Genomic DNA, 24,974 nt, shown 5'->3' on the forward strand with positions numbered 1-24,974 from the left:
TGTCCTATACACACACACACACAGTTTACACTTCACTCTGTCCTATACACACACACACACACACACACACAGTTTACACTTGACTCTGTCCTATACACACACACACAGTTTACACTTGACTCTGTCCTATACACACACACACACACACACACAGTTTAAACTTGACTCTGTCCTATACACACACACACACAGTTTACACTTCACTCTGTCCTATACACACACACACACACACACAGTTTACACTTGACTCTGTCCTATACACACACACACAGTTTACACTTCACTCTGTCCTATACACACACACACACACACAGTTTACACTTGACTCTGTCCTATACACACACACACAGTTTACACTTCACTCTGTCCTATACACACACACACACACACACACACACACACAGTTTACACTTGACTGCTGTGTGTGATTGTTCTTCACAGAGGAAGATGGATTCCTCTGTCTGTGAATGAGCCTCATGTTGACTAATGGTGCACACACACACGTGTGTTGGAGCCATGAACTGTGACAGTGCAGCGGCTGAGCCTGATAACAGCCCCAGTGAGACCTCTGTCTCGTTAAAATGTAGCTTCGGCAGCATCCACGCAACACACGAGCTCATGTATGAGACATTTCACACGCGTGGACACTAACAAGCTTCTGTTTGACTAATAACACGCGCGTTCACTCGAGTACGTGTTCCGCAGCTACAGGCGGAGGCGGAGATTCCCATTTGACAGAAACCAAATGCTCATATTATAATATTTGAGTCGCTGCTCTGTCCAGGCACGCTGCTGAGGAAAATGCATAATTGATGTGGAAATATCCGACTACTTAATCTCTTGTCTTCAACCCTCGCCGCCTCCGTCCGCTGAATTATTAGTTACACACCGACAATCGGAGCAGCGTGCTTCCGTGCAGATAGACTGGCCTTGAATATTCGTATCCATCACTCTGTGGTTATTTATGGACGTGTCCGTAGGTATATTAAATAATCTCAGGTTTATTCAGATGAGGATCATCCATTTTCCAGGTGTCAGTTTCACAGCAGATGGTTCAGTTTGTGCTGCAGGTTCTTTATGTTCAGTGTATGGATGTTTGTGTAGCCCGAGCATCAGACTTCATTTCTCTTTCGGTTTCACTTAATAAATCAGCGTGACTTGGAGGTAATGTTATCCTATTTCAGCCGTGACGGGAGGAATTATGTTTTCAGAGTTGTCCGTCCCATTTTTGTGAATGCGATATCTCAGCAACACCTTGAGGGATTTATTTTCGACAAACTTCGACTTGGAATCAATCAGGAACTGATTTACAATGTGGTGGTCAAATGTCAAGGTCACTGTGACCTCACAAAACATATTTTTGGCCACAACTCAAGAATTGATACACTAATTATGACAAAATACACTTAAAACCTTTTTCAAATGTCTTCTCTACATATATTAAGTACAGAGCGGTTGCAGCAGCGGTTTGCAACGACCACTACTGAAAGAAAACAACTTTGAAATGTTCAAATACGTCAAATAGCTTTTTCCCAAAGATTGTTTCCTGTCATTTTAGGTAGTACTTATCACGCTGGTGTTCAAGTGTTAGTTTATCGGATAAGTTGGTCATGATTGGCAGCTGCTCTGAGTGAAGTAGAGCCAGAGTTGCTTTTTAACTTTCCATCACCGAAATAGAACATGACATATTTACTAACTGAGCTCCGAAACTGTTCATTCTAAAGTCATTTGTTTCAGAACAGCTCATTTCCTTTGCTTCTTATCAGTTGCTGAGGTGAACAAATGATGGCGATGTTTCTTTTCAGCCGGGTTTATGTTTATTGTGCTTACCTATTTGTTCTCTTCTTCTCTCTCAGGTACCAGCCCGTTGGACAGCCCTCGCAACTTCTCTCCCAACACAGCTGCACACTTCTCCTTTGTTCCCGCACGCAGGTGAGGCAAACAGAAACGCTCTGACATTGGGACGAGCAGAATCAGCTTTTAGTGTTTTCTCATGATATCAGTGTTCCTAAGATTGTTATTTACATCGCTGACAGCAGGTTACTGCACTGTTTAACATGTTTAACAGTGCAGTTAATAGTCATCTCTGGGAAATAAAGCAGCATAATCAGACAGGGAGTGAAGGAAATGAAGAATGGATGAGCTGTGCTTCAGCTTTTAATATATATCTTTTTAAGGCTGTGAAACGGCTCAGTGGCCTCGCCGCTTTGAGAGCCGAGCTGCTGCTGCTGCTGATGATAGTGTGTGAGCTGATGAGGAGGCAGATGATCACTCTGGGGCTGTCACTCAAACCAGGATTATTAAACCTCTTATCTGTCTGGGCTCTCAGCACAGATAGTAATTACTGAGAGGGAAGGGGGGAGTGTGTGTGTGTGTGTGTGTGTGTGTGTGTGTGTGTGTGTGTGTGTGTGTGTGTGTGTGTGTGTGTGTGTGTGTGTGTGTGTGTGTGTGTGTGTGTGTGTGTGTGTGTGTGTGTGTGTGTGTGTTCCTCTGACAGATAGATGCATTCAGGTTCAAGCACTTGTGTGATTTTTAAATCCAAGATAAAAGTTTGCTAAAATGTAAAGAATTCAAAAGAAAGACAAGCCTGTCACATAAATCTTCATTAAGATGATGATGTTTCCATGGAAACACACCTTTCCTGACATACGAACCCCAAGGCTATTTCCATGACAGCATCATCCAATATCGCATGGCAGCCGTGCAGCAGCTAAATGGAGCTATAATGTAGAGTTGGAAATCCCTCTCTGTCCGACTGCTGACCTCAGTGCAGACTCTGGAACAACAGGGACACCTAGTGGTGCAGTTTGATATGACCGGTCACTGATCGGAGGTGGTACAAAAGCCTCATCTAACCTGAGATATTAAGCATGTTTAAAACGTGTGCTGCAGTGAACACTACGACAATATAATGTTTCTAAGTCTTTGGCTTTTTACTTGTATTATTTATTCCTCTATTTCTACGAGCATTATTTTTAGTTTGGATTTTGGATCCCTATGATGATTATAACTATGTATATATTATATATAATATAATATATATTATGTGTCCAGACCCTGCTGAATTGAATACAAATTACAATGATCTTATTCCACACAGTAATGTTATTTATTTTTTTATTGGTTACAAATGATTAAAAAAATAACTTTTTACAAAAACTTCAAAGACTTTGGGGATTTCACATGATTCTGAAAAGAATACTAAGCAGGAAGAAATAATATGTGATTGCAATGAGATGAGTTTTAAAAAGATATTGGATTATCTCACAATGGAATGGTTAAAGAGCCCAGACCCTTATTCATAAAACAATTCTATCATATATGCTAATATAATAATTATGCATTATACATTTATATTTATATATATATATATATATATATATATATATATATATATATATATAATATATATATATATATATAATATATATATAATATCATTATACTATCATAGTTAACTCAGTGAAATATATATATATATATATTATATATATATATATATATATATATATATTTAATCTTGGGGACATTGTTGGCTCTTCATTATGGTTTCTAGGGGTATTTGAAGATTTGTTGGGCCATTTTTCCTTGAAGACTTGCAGAGTGTGTGTGTGTGTGTGCGTGTGCGTGTGTGTGTGTGTGTGTGTGTGTGTGACGGCTGCTAACAGCTATAAAAAGAAAACCACTGTCTTGTCTCCCTCACAGTCACGGACACAGGGCTGACAGGTAACCTCTCAGTTTGGATCTTAGACCTTTTCGCTCCCTCCTTCTGCCGCCACCTTCCTGCCCTCCGTCCTGCATGGCTGAGCACACACACTCTGAATGACATCAAAAAGTATCTTACAGTGTCTCCTCTTCAAAGCCTGATCTTCTTCCTCTGTGCCATAGAGCTCCATTTTTGTCCAAAAAATATTCCATGTTCCTTTATTACCATGAACACACACATTCTGACTCAACCCCACCAACACCGTCCTGCTCCCGCAAATACTCACTGGAGCACTAAATGTGGATCAATCCGCTGCTGAAAATAGTCCCCAACAAATGCACTATTTGCTCCTGTTTGTTTGATTTAAAAACTACAGTGACCAGCTGTTTCGGGAAGTAACTGAACCTTTAAAAAAAAAGAGAATCAATATTTTTGTATGTTCAATATGTTTTTAAAGAGTTACATCTTCAGTAGAAACCAATGAGTGCTGAGAGCCACAGACAGGAAGTCAGAGAGTATTGAGAAACGGACCAACACATAGTTGGTTTCAGTCTTTATACGGGATTTGTTGACAATCACAGAAATACAGAACAGCTGGCTTACATTTTAATAAATCAAACCCTGAACATGTTTGGAAAGTGTAAAATGCAGCAGTGGGTAAGGAGCAGAAAGGTGGACTCCATCATGCTTTACTTCACGTCTGCGGAGTCTCAGTGGATCCTCTTCATGGCTTTGCCTGTACTTTTTGAGTCCATGTTATCATTGCGTTTGCATTTTCCCTCCTTCAACAGAAACATTTCATGTTGCTATATGTGATGGTGCTGCATCTCCTTGATATGGCTATTATGGAATATCTTTTTAAATATATATCTTTAAAAAAAAAGATGTTTGTGCTGGAAGTGTTCATGTCTTTATTGTCCTTCTCTGTCTCTCCCTCAGGACGGATGGCAGACGCTGGTCTCTGGCCTCGTTGCCCTCCTCTGGCTATGGCACCAACACTCCCAGCTCCACTGTCTCGGTAAATATCTGCACTCTACGCTATGTGTCTGCGTGTTATTGTATGTGTTTTATAATCATATGTGGATCCCTGAAAAACAGAAATAAATAATCTCTTCTCCCTCTGACTTTACCGAAAAGCAACAAGCCAACAAATCGTCCCTCAGCCCCTTGTCCTCCCGCCTGCATCTCCTCACTTCCTCACTTCCTCCCATCTCGTGCACTCAAGTGAACTTCTGCTTCCTGCTCTGTTTCTACTCTTTGTCCTTCAGTCACTACCAGGGACACATCGTCAGCCCCTCTGGTCTAATCCTTCTCCCTCTCCTTTACCTTCTGCTGTTCCTTCATCTCCCTTCTTGATACCCCGCAGAGTGCTGCTGCTCTGTGCCTGCCGCCTGTGGAATGAGGCTCAGCATGCTTCAAAGGCAGTGAGCCGAGTTAGCCGGCTGTGCGAGCTCTTAACGTGTAGATCCAGACTGTTGGCATGTCTGCTAGCACACTCTATGCAAATAAATGACTTGTTGGATGAAAAGGACTTCCCTCTGTGCAAAGTAACGATTGATTTGGAGGTCAAAAGACATCTCCACATGTAGGTTGAAAGTGGGATGAATTTTAATGTTGAACTACTGTTTCTAAATCATTGAAATGTGTGTATATTTTGGTACATTTTGGACCTTGAAATACATTCATTTAAATGCTGTTGGAGCCAATTTTGCCCACTTTGAATCCAGATTGAAAATGCTGAGCTCCATGCTGCTCCTGCATGCGACCAGGAGCCCAGATAAAGACGAGAGTCGTGCTGACTTTCATCATCTCGTCACACCAGTACGCATTGAGTGACACGGCTGGAGGCTCAATTTTCATATTGTTCTCTCCTTGTGGCGTGATTTTAACATCAGGGATTAGATTTCAGTCTCTAGTCACACAAACAGCGTAAAGTGATGAAGAAAGTGAAGAAGACAGGACTATTCATCGTTTCTATTTTAAGATCTGTGGACATAAAGCTGTGTGATCTAAAACCATCACAGCATATTGACTTCTGCCTGCGGCTGCAGGAGCAACATGACTCATTAAAACACCACTTTGTAAAGTCTTTTTTTTACATTTATCAGGCTGAAGTCTAACTTCACCATTGTGAAGGAGCATGTTTCACATAAAGCATCAGGATCAAGTTAGATAAACGTGAGATATTCAGTCTCTGGACTGATATTTTAACATCTGAAGTCGTTAGCATGACAACAGGAGAACCACAGCTCTGTGTATATATATATGTATATATATATATATATATATATATATATATATATATATCGTCAAGTGTGTGGCTATTGATGATATGTACAAGTCACAAGTGGTGTCTCATTTGAGTTGTTTGACTGCTAGGCTTCACAATTGTGTGTGTTGATAGTAGTGCTGAAGGTAACCTGGCTTCCCCGTCCTCTCCTGTAACTAACTCACCTGCACTAGCCTGAGTCTCCATTGCTCCTAACCCCGCAGTAGCTCCAGCGCTGGTTGTAATCTGTGCTCCCTCTGTGCTCCTCCTCTCACAGTCCTCCTGTTCATCTCAGGAGAAGCTGCACCAGCTGCCCTTCCAGCCCACTCCGGACGAGCTGCACTTCCTCACCAAACACTTCAGCTCCGAGAGCATCACGGACGAGGAGGGACGCCGCTCCCCTGCCATGAGACCGCGCTCCCGCAGCCTCAGGTAGGAGCTGCGTCATAAGTTTACACTTAACAACGCAAACACCGTGCAAAGCCACGTCTGTGTCTCTGCAGCAAGCCACCACAGCCGAGTGTTGAAGCCAATGTGACGGAGACATAAACATCTTCATTTAAACAGAATCCAAAATACTTTATTGATCCCGGTAGTATAAATATGTATACATGTGTGCATTGTACTACAATATCTAACAACAATATACAACAACAATAAATAAGAAATAAGGAAAAATGATATTGTGTATTCTACAATATATAGGAACATTGTAAATAACGTTAATGCTGACACATGGGATGTATGATTAAGTGTTTAAATGCAAGAATAGTATAAATAAGAATATGTCTAGTGTTGTGCAGTATTAATACAGTATGAATGCCAGAATAGATCAGAGTGCAGCACAGTTTAATTATTACACGTATTATCGTACGGGTAAGTCTGTATTGCACAGTTGAGATATAAATACATGATGTGGTTAAAGCTGCTGACGGGTGGATAAGTCCATGGGCCAGTCTATTGAGAGTGTTTGAGGAGTTGAAAGGTTTGATGTCCACAGGCATGAATGACTTCCTGCTTAACTTTAGAACATTTTCTATTCTGCATTATAAAAGGTTCTTGTTTGGCTGAAGGGCAATATTGAACACTGAATGTAAATACTGCTGCTTTGTCAAAATGCAAACTTTGTAACCAACATCGTAACCATAAATATAAAGCAACCTTGAGAAGCAAATCAAGTCGGTGGTCAAGGCCCTGTCACACATATCCGTATGACAGAAACTTATGCCGGCGCATTCGAAATATCGGCAATACGTTGATATAAATTAAGGGTAAGTTGTGATCGTTCGAAGGACGCAGACGATACGCCGAACACGCCAGACACACGGCCCTGTCACACAGCTCCGTATGGCAGAAACATGCCGGCGTATATGAAAAGTAGCTCAAAATGTGTCAGAGTCCAAATACGTCCAACTTTTCCACAGCAGTGTTGTAGCTGACGTATACATAACGAATACATAACAAATGATTATACGTATGTCAAACATTGATAGCGTATCACTTACTTATTTAAAACGTATCAGAGCGTCTGGCCAACGGAGCTGGAAAAGTGCCATCTGGTTCACGTCATGCTGATGCTGGAGAACGGCTAACATGCTGAACGCTAGCTGTACTGTAGAAACACGTTTAATAAGTTACTCCGTCGTCAGGCATAATGTTAACATAGGGTAGGAATAGGGTATCCACTCGTTATCAATAAGTTGGCTGTAGGATTCACCGTCAGCCGACTTCCTGATCCTCGGCCGGCTGCAAAGAAATAATGCTACTTTACTTTTCACTGGCACAAAAAAATAAAAAGGCACCACGTCTCTCCCGTGCTGGAGGTTTGATTTTAGAATTGTATTATTTATTTTTAGGGTACTCAATGTTGCCTCTCAGAGCTGTTAAGTCTCCTCCAGGACTTGAGGTTTTATTGACCTAATGGTCCCGGACTGCATTATTTTTAAATGTATTTTTAATATTGTTTTCCCGTCATGTTTCTAAATGTGCTGGACAAAAATGTGAGCGACACGTCATAATATGATGCGGTCAACTTTAACACCACTGCACACTCCGGCCTCACCTGTTCTTCTGTGTTTCATGCACTCTGTCCATCTCCAGCGCAAAAGTCTTTATCTTTTTCACAATTCTCCGCCTCACCCTTTTCTTTCAGCCCGACACCACCTTTCTATGTCATCCTTCCTGAAACTTTTCTTTATTTCCATCTCTCTCTCTCTCTCTCTCTCTCTCCTCTCACCCATATTTTGTGTGTCACCTCCATCTCCGGTCTCAGCAGCTTTTCTCCCCGTCTTTATCTCTGTTTCTTTACGGGGAGATATTGAATTCTTTCACCCTCCGAGATGAAAGAAGGCGAGACGTGGACGCATAGTGTGTATCTGATTAGAGTCCCACTGTGTTTGATGATTGATTTCAGGCCGTGTGTGTGTGTGTGTGTGTGTGTGTGTGTGTGTGTGTGTGTGTGTGTGTGTGTGTACTCCACCAACACCCTGTGTCCTTAAATAACTTCTACTTTAGAGTGTATAGTGTAGAAAGAATGACATGTTGTGTCAGATATATAATGTGCTTCAAGTGCTGTAATTACAGCGACGAAGTAAACAAGTTAATGTAAATGGAGGTGACTTTGAAAAGGGTTTCGGCTGCAACCCATATGTGCAGGGTTGGATGAGCCTCAGTGGAAAGCCTGACTTCATATCAGTCCACCAGCAGTGGCTGTCATTAAAAAGCTCTTAGTGAGCAGTCTGCAGACTGTCTGCATAGGCAGATAAATAACCAACAGAGGGGGAGACTCAGGATTAGGGGACGGATTCTATTAGCCAGTTCACTTTTGGACCCAGTTCCAAGTTGATAAAATACCCTAATGAGGATACCAGTGTGAGGAGAATGTACTGGGATCTGAAGAGGATGTAGAGAAATGACGTGAGTGACTGAAAGGGGAGATGATGATGATTGGACCCAGAGGGAGGAACAAGTGTGTCTGTGTATGAGAGAGCGTGAACAAATGAAATTGAGCTGCAGAGCACAATTATATGCTAATTTTACGACTCTGCCGTGAGTGATGGCAGTCATCTTATTTTTTTTTTTTATCATTTAACAGTATCTCTGTTCGTGCCTAATTTGTATTCTCCCCCTCTCAGCCCCTTCTTGTCGAGTTAAGTTTCTGCAGTATATCTATCACCTCTCATCACTGCCCTATCTCTCCGTCTGTCCACCGTCCACTCTTCCGTACATTAGGAAAGAGCAAACCACATCCATCCATCATTCATGCGCCATGAACTGTTACAGGCTGCACCCCATTGACTTTCTGTCTAGAAAACCACATTACCTATTCTATCATACGTATCAGTACTCATGTAATATATACAAAACTAGCTCCACCTGCTGTGTAAGCAAACATATAATCATATTTTTCACATTTTAAAATCTCCAAACTACCACTTGATCAGTAGTAGAGTCTGACAGATTTAACTTATCACAGGTGTGTCTAATTGCAGTAGATGTAATACTTAATACCAGGCAGGCAGGCAGACAGGCAGACAGACAGACAGACAGACAGACAGACAGGCAGGCAGGCAGACAGACAGACAGGCAGGCAGGCAGACAGGCAGACAGACAGACAGACAGACAGACAGACAGACAGACAGGCAGTGCATAATAAATACAACACTTTGAACTGCACTTACCAGCATGAAACATACAAATAAAGTTTAATGGATGATAATCTTTAAATGTGACACATCTGCAGGAAGTGTTGAGTTTCATCAATAAAACAGCAAAGTAGAAGCGATCGGAATTAATGAGTGAAATGGAAAAATGTACTTTATGCTGAAGACAACAGATAAACACGGAGGAAGTATTACGTTTGCATTAATATGTCTTATTAAAATGAAATAACATACACTGGTATATATAACAAGAATATAGGCTTGTCTCTAAAATTGGCCAGTTTTAAATAAAGGTTTGTTTCTCCCTCTACTATTCCACCAGAGCGTCTTCCTCCTGCCCAACACTTTGTAGTATCAGGACATTTTTACGAAGATGTTTTTTAAAGGTTTCTGCGGTGAACACATACAATCACAGCACTCATTACACACACACACACACACACACACACACACACACACACACACACTCACACACCTCATCCCCATTCTGCCCAGCTCTCTGTCACGGTCAATTAGGCCTCTCATTTCCCGAGTCGCCCGCCTCAGTTGTGAAGCATCAATGTTGTTTTTCTCTCTAACACATGCAGCCTCTCTCCCCCCTCCTCCTCACCTCTTCCTCCCACCCGCCCCACCGTCACCATGTGATTCGCTGTCTCGTCTGATTTACTTCAATTACCCTCTCTACCAATAACCTCTTTTGCATGTGCAATGCCTTTTGTCACATGTGACATCACCACTTAGCTGGGGGAGAAAAGAAAACGCCTTTCCATCAATGTTTTAATTATCCAATTTTATAAAAGACCCTGGGGTTGGAATTTAATCTTAAATTCTATTTCATTAATATTTCCTTTCTCTCGCACACTTTTGAACTTGTTGCCTACACTAAAACAAAAGTAACCTCCCGCAACTTCCTCCAAAGCCTCGTTTCCAAGGCCGTTTCTCAAAATAATGACAAAGACGTTTTTTGTAGGGATTGCCGCGGGGCGGTTTTTATTTCCCATTACAGTAGAAATATAGCCGCTTTCTAATTAGCCTTTGTCTGCCTCTCTCGTGTTATTCATCCCGGGGATTCACTCCGACCTCCGCTGCAGCTCGCTCAGCTTTATTTTAATAATAAAGACTCAGACTGCTCACAGCCCAGGCACACACGGAGAATAACCCAGAGAGGAGAGGAAGATATTCTGTGAAAATTAAAGAATGTACATAACAGCCTCTGGCACTGAATCCATCTCTGTCAAGGCTAACCTTTAATTACTGAGCCCGCTGGCAGAGCCGGCTGCCCGGGCTTTTGATCGATTTTTCTTTTTCACGAAACACGAACATGAAAGGAGAGTTTTAAAGTTGAAGCGTGTTACAGCTACGTGTGATTGACGTACATCAGTAACGGTCGAGTGTGTGTTTGTGTGTGCGTGCGCACAGTTGACGCGTGCTTTGTTTAAAAGGTCAGTTCAGACTAATGATAAATAAACAACTTTCTCCCCTACCTTCAGAGTGATGCTCGGAGAAACTTTGTTTTCCTTCACTGATTAACAAACGCTTCTACTGTGCAGTTTTGTTATTCAGTGTTACTTCCTGCCTATTCTAACAGTAAAAGCTTACCAGTAAAGAAAAGGATTGTGTTCTTTGAGCTGCTGCAAGCTGCACGTTTCAAATGTCAGGGCAGGGACTGATTAGTAGAAACCACTTCAACTTTAATTTCTCTTTAAGTTTCTTTACCACTTTAACTATATTGTTCCCCAAGCTGACACGCACACAGACTAAACACAGGATACATACAACATCTACAAATACATAAAACACATTACGAAAATGTGTATAATGTGGAATCAGTTTGTGAATCTTGAATATTTATGTCATTTTCAGTGCTGTAATTACCACAAAATAAATGTTAATTGTATTGAATTGGGGCAGAGGCAGAAGTTACATATATCTCAAAACCAAAACTATTAACATGATAAGATAACATCAGCGGTAAGGGCGGAAATATTGTGTTTTTATGTCATTTGGGTGAAACAATGCTTTATTCCTGCTGTAAATAGTTGGATATGAACAAAATGAATGTCACAACAAAGCAGGTGAAACAAAAGCAAAATGGAAGCACAGTTACGTACTCTATTTTGTGTGTGTGTGTGTGTGTGTGTGTGTGTGTGTGTGTGTGTGTGTGTGTGTGTGTGTGTGTGTGTGTGTGTGTGTGTGTGTGTGAGAGGTTTAGCTCATATGTCACATTCAGGCTGCTCTCATTCCTATTAAGCTGGTAATTGGACTTGGAGCTGCCGATGGATGACTTAAAGCATTACCTCATCACACAGGTCACGTGTGGGGGTGTGTGTGTGTGTGCGCCCTTGGATGTTTGTGTGGTTGTGTGTAATGATGACTCATACTAACAAAGACATCTGGAGCCCCAAATTCCTACTTTTACCTCACCTACCTTGCTCTCAGTTTTGAAATACCTTGGGTTATTTGGTTTGGTTGATTCTTTATTTTGATTAATATTGCTTTATATTGTATTGATATTTTAGATTTATTTATTTATTCTGTAAAATCTTGTTTTGTTTTATTCATTTGATTTCCATATCACCAAAAAGTCTTGATGCAAAATACTCGACCAATTTTTCTAACTTTATTAACAAAGTTTTGGTCATACATCAGGAAATGTTGTGAGTAAAGACTGTTACCAACAGTGTCTGGGTTATTAGGTTCCTTAAAACAAGAAGAAATGTGCAAGTTGTTGTGAGATAATCCCACGAGCCCTTAGTTTTTGTAATTTCTTAGATACAAATGTCTGTATCTTGTAAAACAAGACGGACTAAGACAGAATTGATATCAAGAAAACAAGTCTTGATTATTCATTTCTTTATTTAAAACAAGCTGACTTGGAAAAAATTATTTATTAACATGGAGATTATTTTCATGTGTACCAAATGCTGAAATTGCATCTGCAATATTTAGAAGGAAATATTTACAGTCATGGATGGATGGAATGAATAATACAGCAGGCTAACAAAGCCTAACATTGCCTGGAATGAAATTTCTCTCCCATGACACAAACACACACACACACACACACACACACACACACACACACACACACTCACACACACTCACTCACACAGCCTGTCACCTGTCGTCATCCCCTATTCTCCTGAAAGTGAGACATAGAAAGGTCAAGGATATTGCTGCTGTTGCTATTTTGTACTATTGTAGAGAAAGGTTGGAGGTGGGGGGGCGATGTGTGTGACAGAATAAGAAAAGAGATGTCTCCCCGGAGGAGGGAAATAGAGAGAAGATGAGGTCCAAAGTGTGAAAGACGGATGGATTGATATTTTGTTAGAACCGGTATAGACTGAAGAAGACATCACTGTCAGTCTGTCAGGTCATGAAAACCCCCCTGAGAACTGACGGACACTCACAGCAGTGAGGCAGTTGAGTTGCGGAGAGCCTTGGATTTTTACTGACAGCTACACACACACACACACACACACATGCTGTCCGAAGTCCACCGGTCTCCAGAGGCATTACCTTTGTGCCGTTCTGTGTGTGCAGCCATGCGAGTCCAGAGGTTGTCATGGTTCTCAGTTTACATCCCTGAAGGCACACATATGATGAAGACCCCAAGGTCCCTTTAGCGTGCGTGGCCACCATCCAGCTTGTATTCCCCCTGTGCTCGGGTGACCTGGCCCGTCCTGCGTGTCACATGCATTCTGGTCAGTTGTGTTTCTGCAGCTCAAGTACAAGCAGCACTCCCTGCTGTAGGAGAATAAAGAAGATCGACCAGGATGTATCTTTCAGAACTAGTGCTTATTATCTGTCTTACTCAAATGCAATGATGAAGAGAAGGGCACATGGAGAGCGCACACCTCCACTAAGGCCGTTTCCATAAGGGAAAAATAATAAACCTATAGCTGACAACAGTATGCACACTGAGCAGGTATAAAGATGTGTATAGACCATTATTACCAACTTCTTTGACATGAGATGTGAGCATACACTGGATATAAGAAGTGGCCGTAGGACGGTGACATCGTTTGTTTGTGGACTATCGTTTTAAAGCAGCGAGTTTGGCATTTTGGCCGTCACCATCTTGTTTTTTGGAGCCAGAAGCGACCATATTAGGGCGAGAGCGTGGAGGCTGGGGAGGGATACGCATTTGCCATGGTAGTGACAGGTCGAACCACAAGGTAGCTCCAACCCAAAGCATACACTGCTTTATCATGTATTTTACTCCACACATGACCATCATTTACAAAATAAACATCCTGCTGTATTGAAAAAGACTTGACACTAGGGATTGAGACCATGAAGCTATTAGGAAAAAGGTCTTCTGAGGTAATAATACAAGTGAGAGGTAGGTTCATTTTCTCATAGACTTCTATACAACCGGATTTGCTTTTGCAACCTTTTGATTTCTTTGTTGTCAGATTGTTTTATTTGAAGGATTCTTTGAGACTTTAAAGTATCAGGTATTTCACAAGAAAAGTCCCAAAAAAATAATGATCGTGTACCAAGGAGAGAACATTTTACTCAAAGAAGAAGAATTGTAGTTATAATTCTAATCTTATATTGGGACCCCATGATGCTCCTTGTCGGGGACTTTCCAAGATGGCACCCCTTTCTTTCCAATAAAAGTTTATAACTTGCACATACACCAAAAGGTTCTTCAGATGTCTGGGCCCATAAAGCATTCTGACTCCATGCACACTACAATATAATATATATAAAATGATCATAATTGTGGATGATGATACAATATAGATGCATTGAGCTTTCCATTGAACTACATACTTGCATAACAGGCTGCTTTAATTGTATTTCTTAATTTCAACACATTTAGGTAATTAAAGCTTTTATGACTTCACTAACATGTGTAATTGTTTTTCATTCCAGCCCCGGGCGTTCGCCTATCTCCTTCGACCATGAGATCGTGATGATGAACCATGTGTACAAGGAGAGGTTTCCCAAGGTGTGTGGTGCAGAGACACACTTCCTGTGCAGAATTAAAGGCACTGTGGATGTAGCAGAGAAGGGAAAGGGAGGAGAATGCACAGCAATCGATAACAAAACCTGCAAACAAGTCACTAGAAAAAGTCTTTATCTATTTATTGTGTTTACCTTAAGGATGTGTTTTGGAAGTTTGATAATAATACCAAATTGTAAAAAGCATTTCATGTGTGAAAAGTCGATTTTCATCTAGATTGTGTAGATCTTTACATAAAAAGGCTCAATGACTGCTCTTAGCTGGAGGGCTTTTACTTTGAAGCAGCTGCAGGAAGTGTTGCAGTAGCAGCATGAGAACGTAACACGCTCTAACTTCATGTTGGTCCTGTTCTAAAACTCATTAGTTGCAGTTTGAAAGGTCTCAGTGTTTCAAATGTTCTTTAAATTATTAAGTATTTAGTTTTAGAAATGTACTCTAATATAGGACATTACCCTGTTCACATGCAGTTTTTGGTCACGTACGTCTCTCCATATGTCTGGTATGCATGTACCTCTACTGTGACTCATCCTTCTCCCCCCCCCTCTAATTGCCTCCCCCCTGCTCCCCTCCCCTCAGGCAACGGCTCAAATGGAGGAGCGTCTGGCTGAGCTGCTCTGTTCCACGGCCGCGGATAAGGTCTGCCCGCTGGCCGACGGGGTCCTGAGCTTCATCCACCATCAGCTGATAGAGCTGTCCAGAGACTGCCTGGAGAAAAGCAGAGAGGGCCTCATCACCTCCCGCTACTTCTACGAGCTCCAGGAGAACCTGGAGAAGCTGCTGCAAGATGTAAGTCAAGCAACAGCTTATTCTCTGCCCTGCAAACAGATGCTTGTGTTTTCAAGTAAGCAAAGAGTCTCTTAAAGGTTACTATAAGGTGAAGAAACAATATTCTATCTGTAACATTTACTTGCAACTAGATTGCACTCCTAGTGCATTTTTATATCAAAGACAATTTAAAAAGGTCTTCTCATGCAAATTCGAAACATTAAAAGAAAAGAAATGTCTTGAAGGAAAGAAATAGCCATCAAGATATAACATTTAAGGAGAGAAAAAGTTATTATTTTAATAAGTAATATATGTTGTAGTGTTTTGAAATGGCTACATGACAAGGTAAGCTTATTCATGTAGCACCAGTACAACAAATAGCCAATTGGAAGTGCTGTACGTGATGCATAACATACATTAACATATCAACATTTAAATTAAATTAAATAAACTAATATGCATCAGTCTCTCTATGTAGCGTTTTCATGAACATTAAGGCTGGCTTTGTTTCTTTGAAGTGTCCCAGAAAGCCAATGATCATGGGCCTGTCAAAACTAATTGGAATGCAGCCCTTAATAATATGCTGAACTCAAAACAGTTTGGCTGTTTCCAAAATCCCTCCCTGATTCTCTCATCCATTGTTCCATCCATAATAAACACTGGATAGATTCCTCAGCAGTGGGCAGTAAAGCTTTCAGACACTTATGAATCAGCATCATTCCGGCGTCATCGCTGACGGATGTGGATGCTACATGACTCATTTTTTCACATCTCTCAGGGCTTTGCATTGTGTCCATGCTGTGGATGCTTTTCACGGTGCTGTATACAGCATATATGTCACTAAGAGGATTTGGACACGGGACATTTATAATGGTTAAGAGCAAATATAGTGCACTAGGTAGCAAATGCGGAGCTAATTCAGACTTTATTTTACAGCTCTCACAGTTTCCTAATTAGTTCCTAGAACTATTTAACTGGTAATTCACGGGCAGGTCCCTGGAAAGGATTATGCAAATTGGTAAACTTCCAATTAATGAATTCCAATTAACTGCTAAACAAAACCACTTTGAGTCGGTGCAAGGCAGGTCAGCTGAACATATCAAATGCAAAAAGCCAATATGAAGAATAATAAATTCATATTTACTTTATATGGAACATCTGTTTATAAAGTCACCACCATAACTGCCTTCAAACCTTTTTACGGATCCCTAAAATAACAAGTCCACATGCCTTCTATGTCAGAAGTCAGTCTTGAATGAAGACATCATTACTATGGCCGTCACGCTCGCTTTACTGTGGAACAACTCACGCCGTGACGCGCTCCTTCGTTCACTCATCATGGCTACAACCGTCCGTGCCATGTGATGTCATGCGAAGGCACAAAGACTGTCGCCCAGCTGCAAACACATAACACTCCCTCAGCTCTTACACATTCCTGCACAAACATTTGCTCTGTTTATGACCCTGATATGCTAATCGCAGCTTGGCGTGATGGGATGGTTTGGGAGAGTTTTTGTGTATTTGTTTCTAAGGGTGTGAACGCACAAATATATTTACATGCGTGTGTGGCCGTGGTGACATCTCTATTAGCTCAGTTTTCCAGTGCCTTGGGGGGGGGCGCGACATTATGGCTCCCACCAGCCTCTTATTGACCTTCTGTTCTACTGACACACACACACACACACACACACAAACTATCTCTCCATCATAGACACACACACACACACACACATCCTTCCGATTTTAATTTCACACTCCAGCAGTCACCGGGGGCTGACAGATGACTCTCCCAGACGAACAGTAAGGAGGTGCAGTCGGAGGTTTTTTTTTTTGGGATGGGCGGGGATTTAAGGGGATTCCACTGTTTCTGATTGGCCGGCGGGCTCGCAGGGAGGGAGGTCGATGTATGTGCACGAAGCCTGTTCGAATGCTTTTGGAGGGTGTGAGGAACTGGACTTGAGCACATCTGGAGAGAAAACGCCGAAGCTGCAATGCGGGCTGGATGATGACATCATCAATTAGGCAGCATTAGGCTGTTTTGTTTTTTTTGGCGGGTGGGACAGCAGCAGGTGGAGCAGACCTACAGAGGAGAGGAGAGGAGAGGATGGAGGCCGTGAGCAGGTGGACGGAGGTATGAAAACAGCCTCCCTGCCTGCGTCGTTTATGGGAATTCTTCGGGGTTTTTTTGTGGTTTTGGTTTTTTGGCGTAAGCATGTCTCGCATCTCGTGGCAGAGGAGGCTGGAGCAGGAGGAGGAGTTGGTGCTGGAGGATGTGATGAGGCGGAGCAAGTGGAAGGTGTTCACTCACAGCTGGGAGGAGGAAGAGGAAGCAGACGCAGACTTTACAGTTGAGTCAATTTCGGTTTGATTCGGTTATTGGCACTCCGAAAATAGTTTTCAGTCATTCCAGGCAGACTCCTTTTAATGCTGTTAAATAAAAAGTTAGAGCATATCACTTCAACTTTGAAATCACTTTCAGCTCAGCTTTGGTTCTGATTGTGATGCCTCTGCTTATTCAACTCTGTTTGAAACTTCCTGTCAAACACAGAAAGTCCTTGATTCTTAATTCTTATTGTTACTTCATTATAAATGACTTGAAACAAAAGCATCTTTTTGTAGCTTGTTTTGTAAGACATGGTTTGAAAATATTCCAAAAAGCGTGTTCCAGCGGTCGATGACAAACACATTAATTATTCAGTCGTCTTGTAATCAGTCAACTGCTGTGGGTGTTTTTTTATCTGTAGCCGGTTAATAATTCAGACTTTTTAATGAGTCTTCAGTTCTTTTTGACTGGTTGGTCTGACGGTGTGATGTATTCCTTTGGATTCGTTAATAATGAAGTAGTAAAGGGGCAATGTCATTTTAGAATATACTTTTTAAACTTTTCCATTAGTGTAGTATACAAAGATGATGTTTTATTAAGGGCTTTTAGATGTTGTACAACTTGTAAGGATATCTATGATTAGTTTATATTTGGGACATTAAGGACTAGTTAGTGGTGCCTTCACTGTGGCAGTGAGTTTAGTTCATCCAGACTGACCCTATAACTGCAATTCTGCAAAGAAAAAGATACATTGAAAGCGTGTTTCTTAGGGTCTCTTCCTTTGAAAAATAGCGCCTTCAAGTTCTCCTGTTGAAGAAGTATTCATAAAACATGTTTCCTCCATCAGTTGACATGTTTTATAATGTCAGGTGTGTTTTCAGTGTATCAAATCTTCCTTCCTCTTTTAGAATGTAGTTTTCACCTCTCCTTCTGGTCATGCCCTGGCTCTGTCCTTTGCCTTTGTCCTCCTTGCTTATCCATTCCTTTATTCATCCATCCGCTCTCGCTCTCCTCATGTCATGACCCCATTACAGAGCTCGCAGGAGGCCGACTCACCTCTCCTCCTTCTGCCCTCCTCTCCTCCTGCTCTCGTCTTTAATCTCCTCCACCTTTACCCCATCCCCTTCGTCTCTCTCTTTTCTCCACTGCTCGTCCTCTCTTCTTCTTCCTCACCCATGCCTGTCATGGGGGGCCTTAGTGACCTGCCTGGCGGTCACCATGGCAACCTGTATCCAGGCCATCCTCTCCTGGAGCCCCCGGGGAGACCCCGTTAGACCCCTGTAGGTCACCTGAGGGCAGAGTGCAAACTCAGCTCTGGTGATCTGTCACCGCGTGACACATGTTTATCACATACAGCTGCAAACATCTGGGATCAATTGGCTCTGTGGATCCATTACCTGCTTGGAGAAAGTGATGAGTGCTCCCTAACAGGCTCCACAATGGGTGACGTCACCTCTGTCCCATTTATTTCTAAGGGAACGAGTTGCCTGCAAAAAGACATACGATACTTTATCTCCTTGAATGTTGTGCATTTTTCCCTTTTGACCACAAACCAATATTCAGGTGTTTTTTCATCATAAAATACTTGGATGTAACAATATATTTCATAACTGAACTATTACACAATTAAATGACAATAAAAACATTATTGTTATTTATTTTTAAAGGATAGGAAATGCTCAACTTTTATACTTGATATCTGCCTACCAGGTGCGACTGTGAAACCAGTAGAACAACAGTAAGCGTTATTGTGCAGATGTAAAAGAATTACAATGTTAATAATTCAAAGAAAACTTTCAAAAGGCTAAAAATGGCACCTTTTTGTTTCTCACTTTTCATGATCAAATTCTTTTTTGGGACACTATCAATATATGAGTTACAGACATGTTACAGTGTAAATACAAACGTGAGCCGAACAGCAAATACTTGGAAAATGAAGAAGTACAACGATATAACAACTATAAGCAGCAACACACGTTTAACAGAAATATAAGTTGAGAAAAAAAGACTCAAATATATAAAAGTGTTGCCTTAAAAAGTCAGAAACAATAAAACACTTTTAATGAACAATAACAAATATTAAATGAAGTCATTTATGTTTTAAATGAGCCTTTATTATGAACATAAATTATTTTTCACAGTTAAAATAGCCTTTATGTAAAACACTATCCTGTCACATATTTCTTGTGTCTGAACAATGCAAAGATCTTTCCAACCAATATTTATGTCAAAACATTGAACTCTAATATATTCTATGTACTCTGACACAATATATTTGTGATAAACTCAAATCTACAGATGAGAACATACAGTGCACACATACGTTTGAGCTGTTAAAGCATATTTTCTATAATGTGTAGCCACCAGGGAATCTCTCTCATTAGACATGCAGACTGAATACACAGTCTGTCTCAAACTCACACACACACACACACACCCACACACACACTCAAACTGACTAGTTAATTAGCCGCTGCGCAGTGGGAGTCCGTCCCTCAGCTGTCCATTACTCACCGATCACTGGCCTGTACAGTCACCTCACACACACAACCACACACACATTCATTCTCCTTCACGCTTATATATACGCACCCTAATACATATTTAGCGTGCACATACAGTATATAACCCCCCCCTCCCCTCCAGGTTTCATTACAGTTATAAATAATTCAGGAGGGGGTCGGGCATCTGTCAGCATGGCTCTGTTAGACAAACAGCCACGAGCTCCCCATGCTTTGTTTATGAACCACCGCCTCCTCTCTGTTAGACTGTCAGACACATACATACAATACATACATTATACATGCATACATACATGCTGCATTCATACATACATGCACACATGAGACCACACACACACACACATTACCCCCTCTAAGAATGAAACATGTTTTACAGTGTGTGGTTTGTAATTGTTACAGCTTCCACTCTGCACACACACACACACACACGTACACATTTTACTTCCACCCCATTTCTTTCCGGGGATAAGTGTTCGCTCCAGATGCGTTTCCAGTCAGTTACAGTGGATTGCTGGGTAAATTGCTCTGTCCCCACACTGACAGACATTTCACGGTGGATATCAGGGAGCGCCTCGGAGGTCGTTCTGATTTAGATTACCTCTCAGGTGTCACCGAGGGAAGGACTCCGCCGTCCGTTTGTCCTCAATCTGTTTGTGAAGGACAAACACAACACAAGAGATGTTCTCTGCACAGCTTCAAGGTCAAAGAAGCCGTCATGATGATACATTATTGAAACTGTGATTTAAAATGAATGAGGGGAAACTAATTAAGAATCTCTTTCTAACACATGACAATAAACAAAGGTAAAATGTTTTCTCTCGTGCTGCTCAGCTAACTTTCCTCCTGTTGTGGTGTTGTCTTTGTCCAGGCTCACGAGCGCTCAGAGAGCGTGGAGGTGACCTTCGTCACACAACTCATCAGGAAGCTGATGATCATCATCGCCCGGCCAGCGCGTCTGCTGGAGTGTCTGGTGAGAGGAACACTGACGTCCACACGATGGTTGTCACACACTGACTGACTGTTGGCATTAGTTGAAACACAGACAACATCTGGAGTTAGAAAGGAGTGAGCTCAGCAGAACCATGCAGCTCCTCATCTCTGCTGCAGGCTGGAGGCTCCAGGCGACATTACATCATATAAAAGATTGAATAGAATAAAAAAGACAATATCCCTGGTTCTCCGTCATCAACTCTAATAGTTTGAATAAGTCTTCTGCCACTTAATAAATCTACTCTGCTACATTTCATAGAGAAATATTATGCTATATATTTAATATACTATATATATTATATTATACTTTTTACTGCACTACATTAATCTGACAGCTGGATATTACACAACGTATTTAATCAGCTTGTAAAATATGATGCATTGTTCTAGTTAAGTATTTAAAACTGCTGCTTACACAGTAATACACCAGTAGCAATAATCCAGTGCTATAATACATCATAATATACAGTATAATAATAGCACACGGAGCCATTCTTCTGCAATATACTTCAATTTTGGATTCTACTTTTTTCTAAAATAGCTTTTGAGTAAGATACAGGATACTTGGACTTGTAACAGAGTAGTTTTACATTACGGTACTGCTACTTTTACTACTTTACTTTAATATGCCACATTTAGACAAAGACAAAAGACAAACCACATTAAACCATGAATAAAGCAACATGAAACCCATATGAAGATTGTGACATTAAAGCAACAGACCACATATTGTAAGGACAATCTAGTGTTACGATCAACTGCGAGAGGACAAGAGGCCCATAACACACACAAACATGGAAACAAGTACTGTGCATTACTCATGCATATTCAAATATGTTTTAATCATGTGTTGTATTATTACATGTTTTTTTTATCAGCCTCGTCCTGGTTGGTTATCCTCATCAGTTACACGCAGTAGTCGTTGCATTTAATCACACGACTGCACTGTGCTGTAAATGAGTCTGTTTGAATTCTGATTGCTTTGAAAAACATTAGCAATATTGACTAGAATAGCTTTTCCACACTGCACAGCTCGACTCCACGCATGGTTAATAAACAATTTAGAGCTTCCAGCTCCCCTCTGTGAAATGATTCAACCACAGCAGTTCATTTATGGACTTCCTCTGAGCATTTTAAATCAGCCCAATGTACTCACACACACACACACACACACAAACATTAACACCTCTCTCGCTGGTAGAGCTGAGTTTTATATATGAATTTAAGAGGCACTTTCACCATCCGCCACACACAGCTCCATCAGTCTGGGTTGAGATGGTGCACATCTGGGCTCAAATAGGTGAATCCCAGAAATGAGGCGAGGAGGGAGGAAGTGCAGAGGAGAGGACCAAGTGTAGAGGATGAGGATAATTGGAGGAGGCGGAGGGGGGAGGGGGGAGGGGGGCAGGCTGCCTCGGTGCTCACATTGCTAGTTTTGACTAATCACATGCAACTGAAGCTGTGACACCGTACGGGATGGGATTTTACAAACGGAAGCACACAGATAGAGGTGTGTGTGTGTGTGTGTGTGTGTGTGTGTGTGTGTGTGTTTGTGTTTGTGTTTGGTCTATGTGTATTTGTCAGAGGACACAGAAGTTAAATTGGAGTGTGTGAGAACAAAACACCTCCGTCCTCCTCTCATATCTTGGTCTATCTAGTCACGGGGTTATTGTTGGTCCTTAAAAAGACTTGAATTAAATTGTCTGAAATGTACAACTACCAGCACAGTGCTGAGCTGTGCTGGTAGTTGTACCTAGTTGTTGTCTTGGTGGTTGGTAAACAGGGCTGCAGTCAGGACCATTCAGCTCACGTCCAAGACTGAAACTCAAAGGGCTTGAGATAAAAACAAGTCCAACAAGAAACCTTTTTAATTACTTAGATCTTTAGTGTGATAAGAAAAGGAAATCACCAGGGATCGGGCCTATTGCTAATATGACCACAATTGCTGTCTGGCAACACAGCTCTCATTTTATTTTCAAATGGAAATAAACAACCTTGATACAAAACTTACATTCTTGACAAAAATACTTTTTGGCAAATATTTATAATTGTAATTGTTAGTTTCTGCCATTTTACAAGCTTACATCTTGTAATCACTTTTCCCTATGTCCCTCTCCCTCTTCCTCCCTTCACTCCCTCTTCCTCCCTGCAGGAGTTTGATCCTGAGGAGTTCTACCACTTGTTGGAGGCAGCAGAGGGCCATGCCAAGGAGGGCCAGGGCATCAAATGTGACATCCCCCGATACATCATTAGCCAGCTGGGCCTCACCAGGGACCCCCTGGAGGGTAACGCCATCTCAGACTCAACATTTAATTTTAATTAAAAAAAAAAAGGATTGTCTGGCTCAGTTTGGTAACTTGTGTGTGTCTCCGTGTAGAAATGGCCCAGCTGAGCAACTATGACAGCGGGAACCCAGAAACCCCAGAGACTGATGATTCAGTAGATGTGAGTACATAATCATATCCGTATTACTTTAGTAGTTGGTATGTCTGTCTTCAAACAGTTGTTAAAACACACTGGAATAGGAAATGATGTAAAGAGTTACTTTCTCTTTAATTAACATACAGTTAATTATTTTTGGGGAAAATAATGAGCCTTACTTTAAGCCCTCGTTAGAACATAAATAAATAATGTTCTTCACATCCCTTTAATAATTATAAACATGGCTCATGTATATTTCATGTGTTTCAGGGTCAGTGCACCACAGTCCCAGCAGCTCCTCCACAGCCTAAGACCAAAGCGCCCCGAGAGGAAGACTTTGAAAACATCAAGCTCATCAGTAACGGAGCCTACGGGTGAGACGGCATGAGATTTACGCCTTCAATATTCTAATATTGATACTTAATTGCTGCGTTACAAAATAATACATTAACAGTTTAAAAGGTAACTTCTGTATTTTTCAACCTGTACCCTATTTACCATGTTTTGTGTCTAAGTGACTAATGAGGACAACAATTTTTGAAATTGCTCCAGAATCGAGTAAAAGCGCTGTGGGCGGCGGCCGGCAGCCGCAGAACAGCCTGCGAGGCTCCTGCAGAGAAATTTAGTCAAGTTGTTATAATTTCCTGACTGTTGGGTATATGTTACGACTGAAGCCACTGTCTTTCTTCGTCCTGTGTAGCACTGTGTTTCTGGTGCGTCACAAGGAGACTCGGCAGCGTTTCGCCATGAAGAAGATCAACAAGCAGAACCTGATCCTGAGGAATCAGATCCAACAGGCCTTCGTGGAACGAGACATCCTGACGTTCGCTGAGAACCCGTTTGTCGTCTCCATGTTCTGTTCTTTCGAGACCAGGAGACACCTCTGCATGGTGATGGAGTACGTGGAGGGTAAGATGATTATCATTATAGCAAAAGTGTATTGTTATTGGTAGGAGTTGTATCGTGTTTAATACCAAGTGTCCTCTGTAGGTGGGGACTGCGCCACGCTGCTGAAGAATATCGGAGCTCTGCCTGTTGACATGGCGCGTATGTACTTTGCAGAGACCGTCCTCGCATTAGAGTATCTTCACAATTATGGCATCGTACACAGAGACCTCAAACCTGACAAGTAAGACACAAACACACACATACACCATCCTATTTCATCTGCATACCATCCTTTTATATTCACCATCATGTGTTTCACCATATTGTTTCTAATATATGATTTTGGTGATAGTTATCTCTATTAAAGAATCTGGTTTAAGAATAATATTTGGATGGATTTCACAGCTACAGTAAGAAAGTAGAAGTGCTAACTTGTATTGGAGTTCTTTCTAA

The 24,974-nt window shown here is 41.4% G+C and overlaps 1 protein-coding gene across 6 annotated transcripts in view; it reads left to right on the forward strand.

Annotated features, from left to right (window-relative positions):
- mast2 (microtubule associated serine/threonine kinase 2) overlaps window positions 1–24,974 on the forward strand; it is a 162,673-nt gene that overhangs the window by 124,996 nt on the left and 12,703 nt on the right. For 4 of the 6 annotated variants that reach the window (XM_029429144.1, XM_029429145.1, XM_029429147.1 and 1 more), the window contains 12 exons: window positions 1,857–1,932; window positions 3,706–3,726; window positions 4,646–4,724; window positions 6,253–6,407; window positions 14,522–14,597; window positions 15,189–15,398; window positions 21,091–21,192; window positions 23,365–23,497; window positions 23,590–23,657; window positions 23,904–24,007; window positions 24,334–24,542; window positions 24,624–24,762. In XM_029429144.1, coding sequence (XP_029285004.1) covers window positions 1,857–1,932; window positions 3,706–3,726; window positions 4,646–4,724; window positions 6,253–6,407; window positions 14,522–14,597; window positions 15,189–15,398; window positions 21,091–21,192; window positions 23,365–23,497; window positions 23,590–23,657; window positions 23,904–24,007; window positions 24,334–24,542; window positions 24,624–24,762 — 1,372 coding nt within the window. The remainder of the gene's footprint in view (window positions 1–1,856; window positions 1,933–3,705; window positions 3,727–4,645; window positions 4,725–6,252; window positions 6,408–14,521; window positions 14,598–15,188; window positions 15,399–21,090; window positions 21,193–23,364; window positions 23,498–23,589; window positions 23,658–23,903; window positions 24,008–24,333; window positions 24,543–24,623; window positions 24,763–24,974) is intronic. The other 2 variants (XM_029429146.1, XM_029429149.1) reach the window with 1 other exon arrangement.

Source organism: Cottoperca gobio, chromosome 4 (genome assembly GCF_900634415.1).
Source record: "Cottoperca gobio chromosome 4, fCotGob3.1, whole genome shotgun sequence".
Taxonomy (NCBI): Eukaryota; Metazoa; Chordata; class Actinopteri; order Perciformes; family Bovichtidae; genus Cottoperca; species Cottoperca gobio.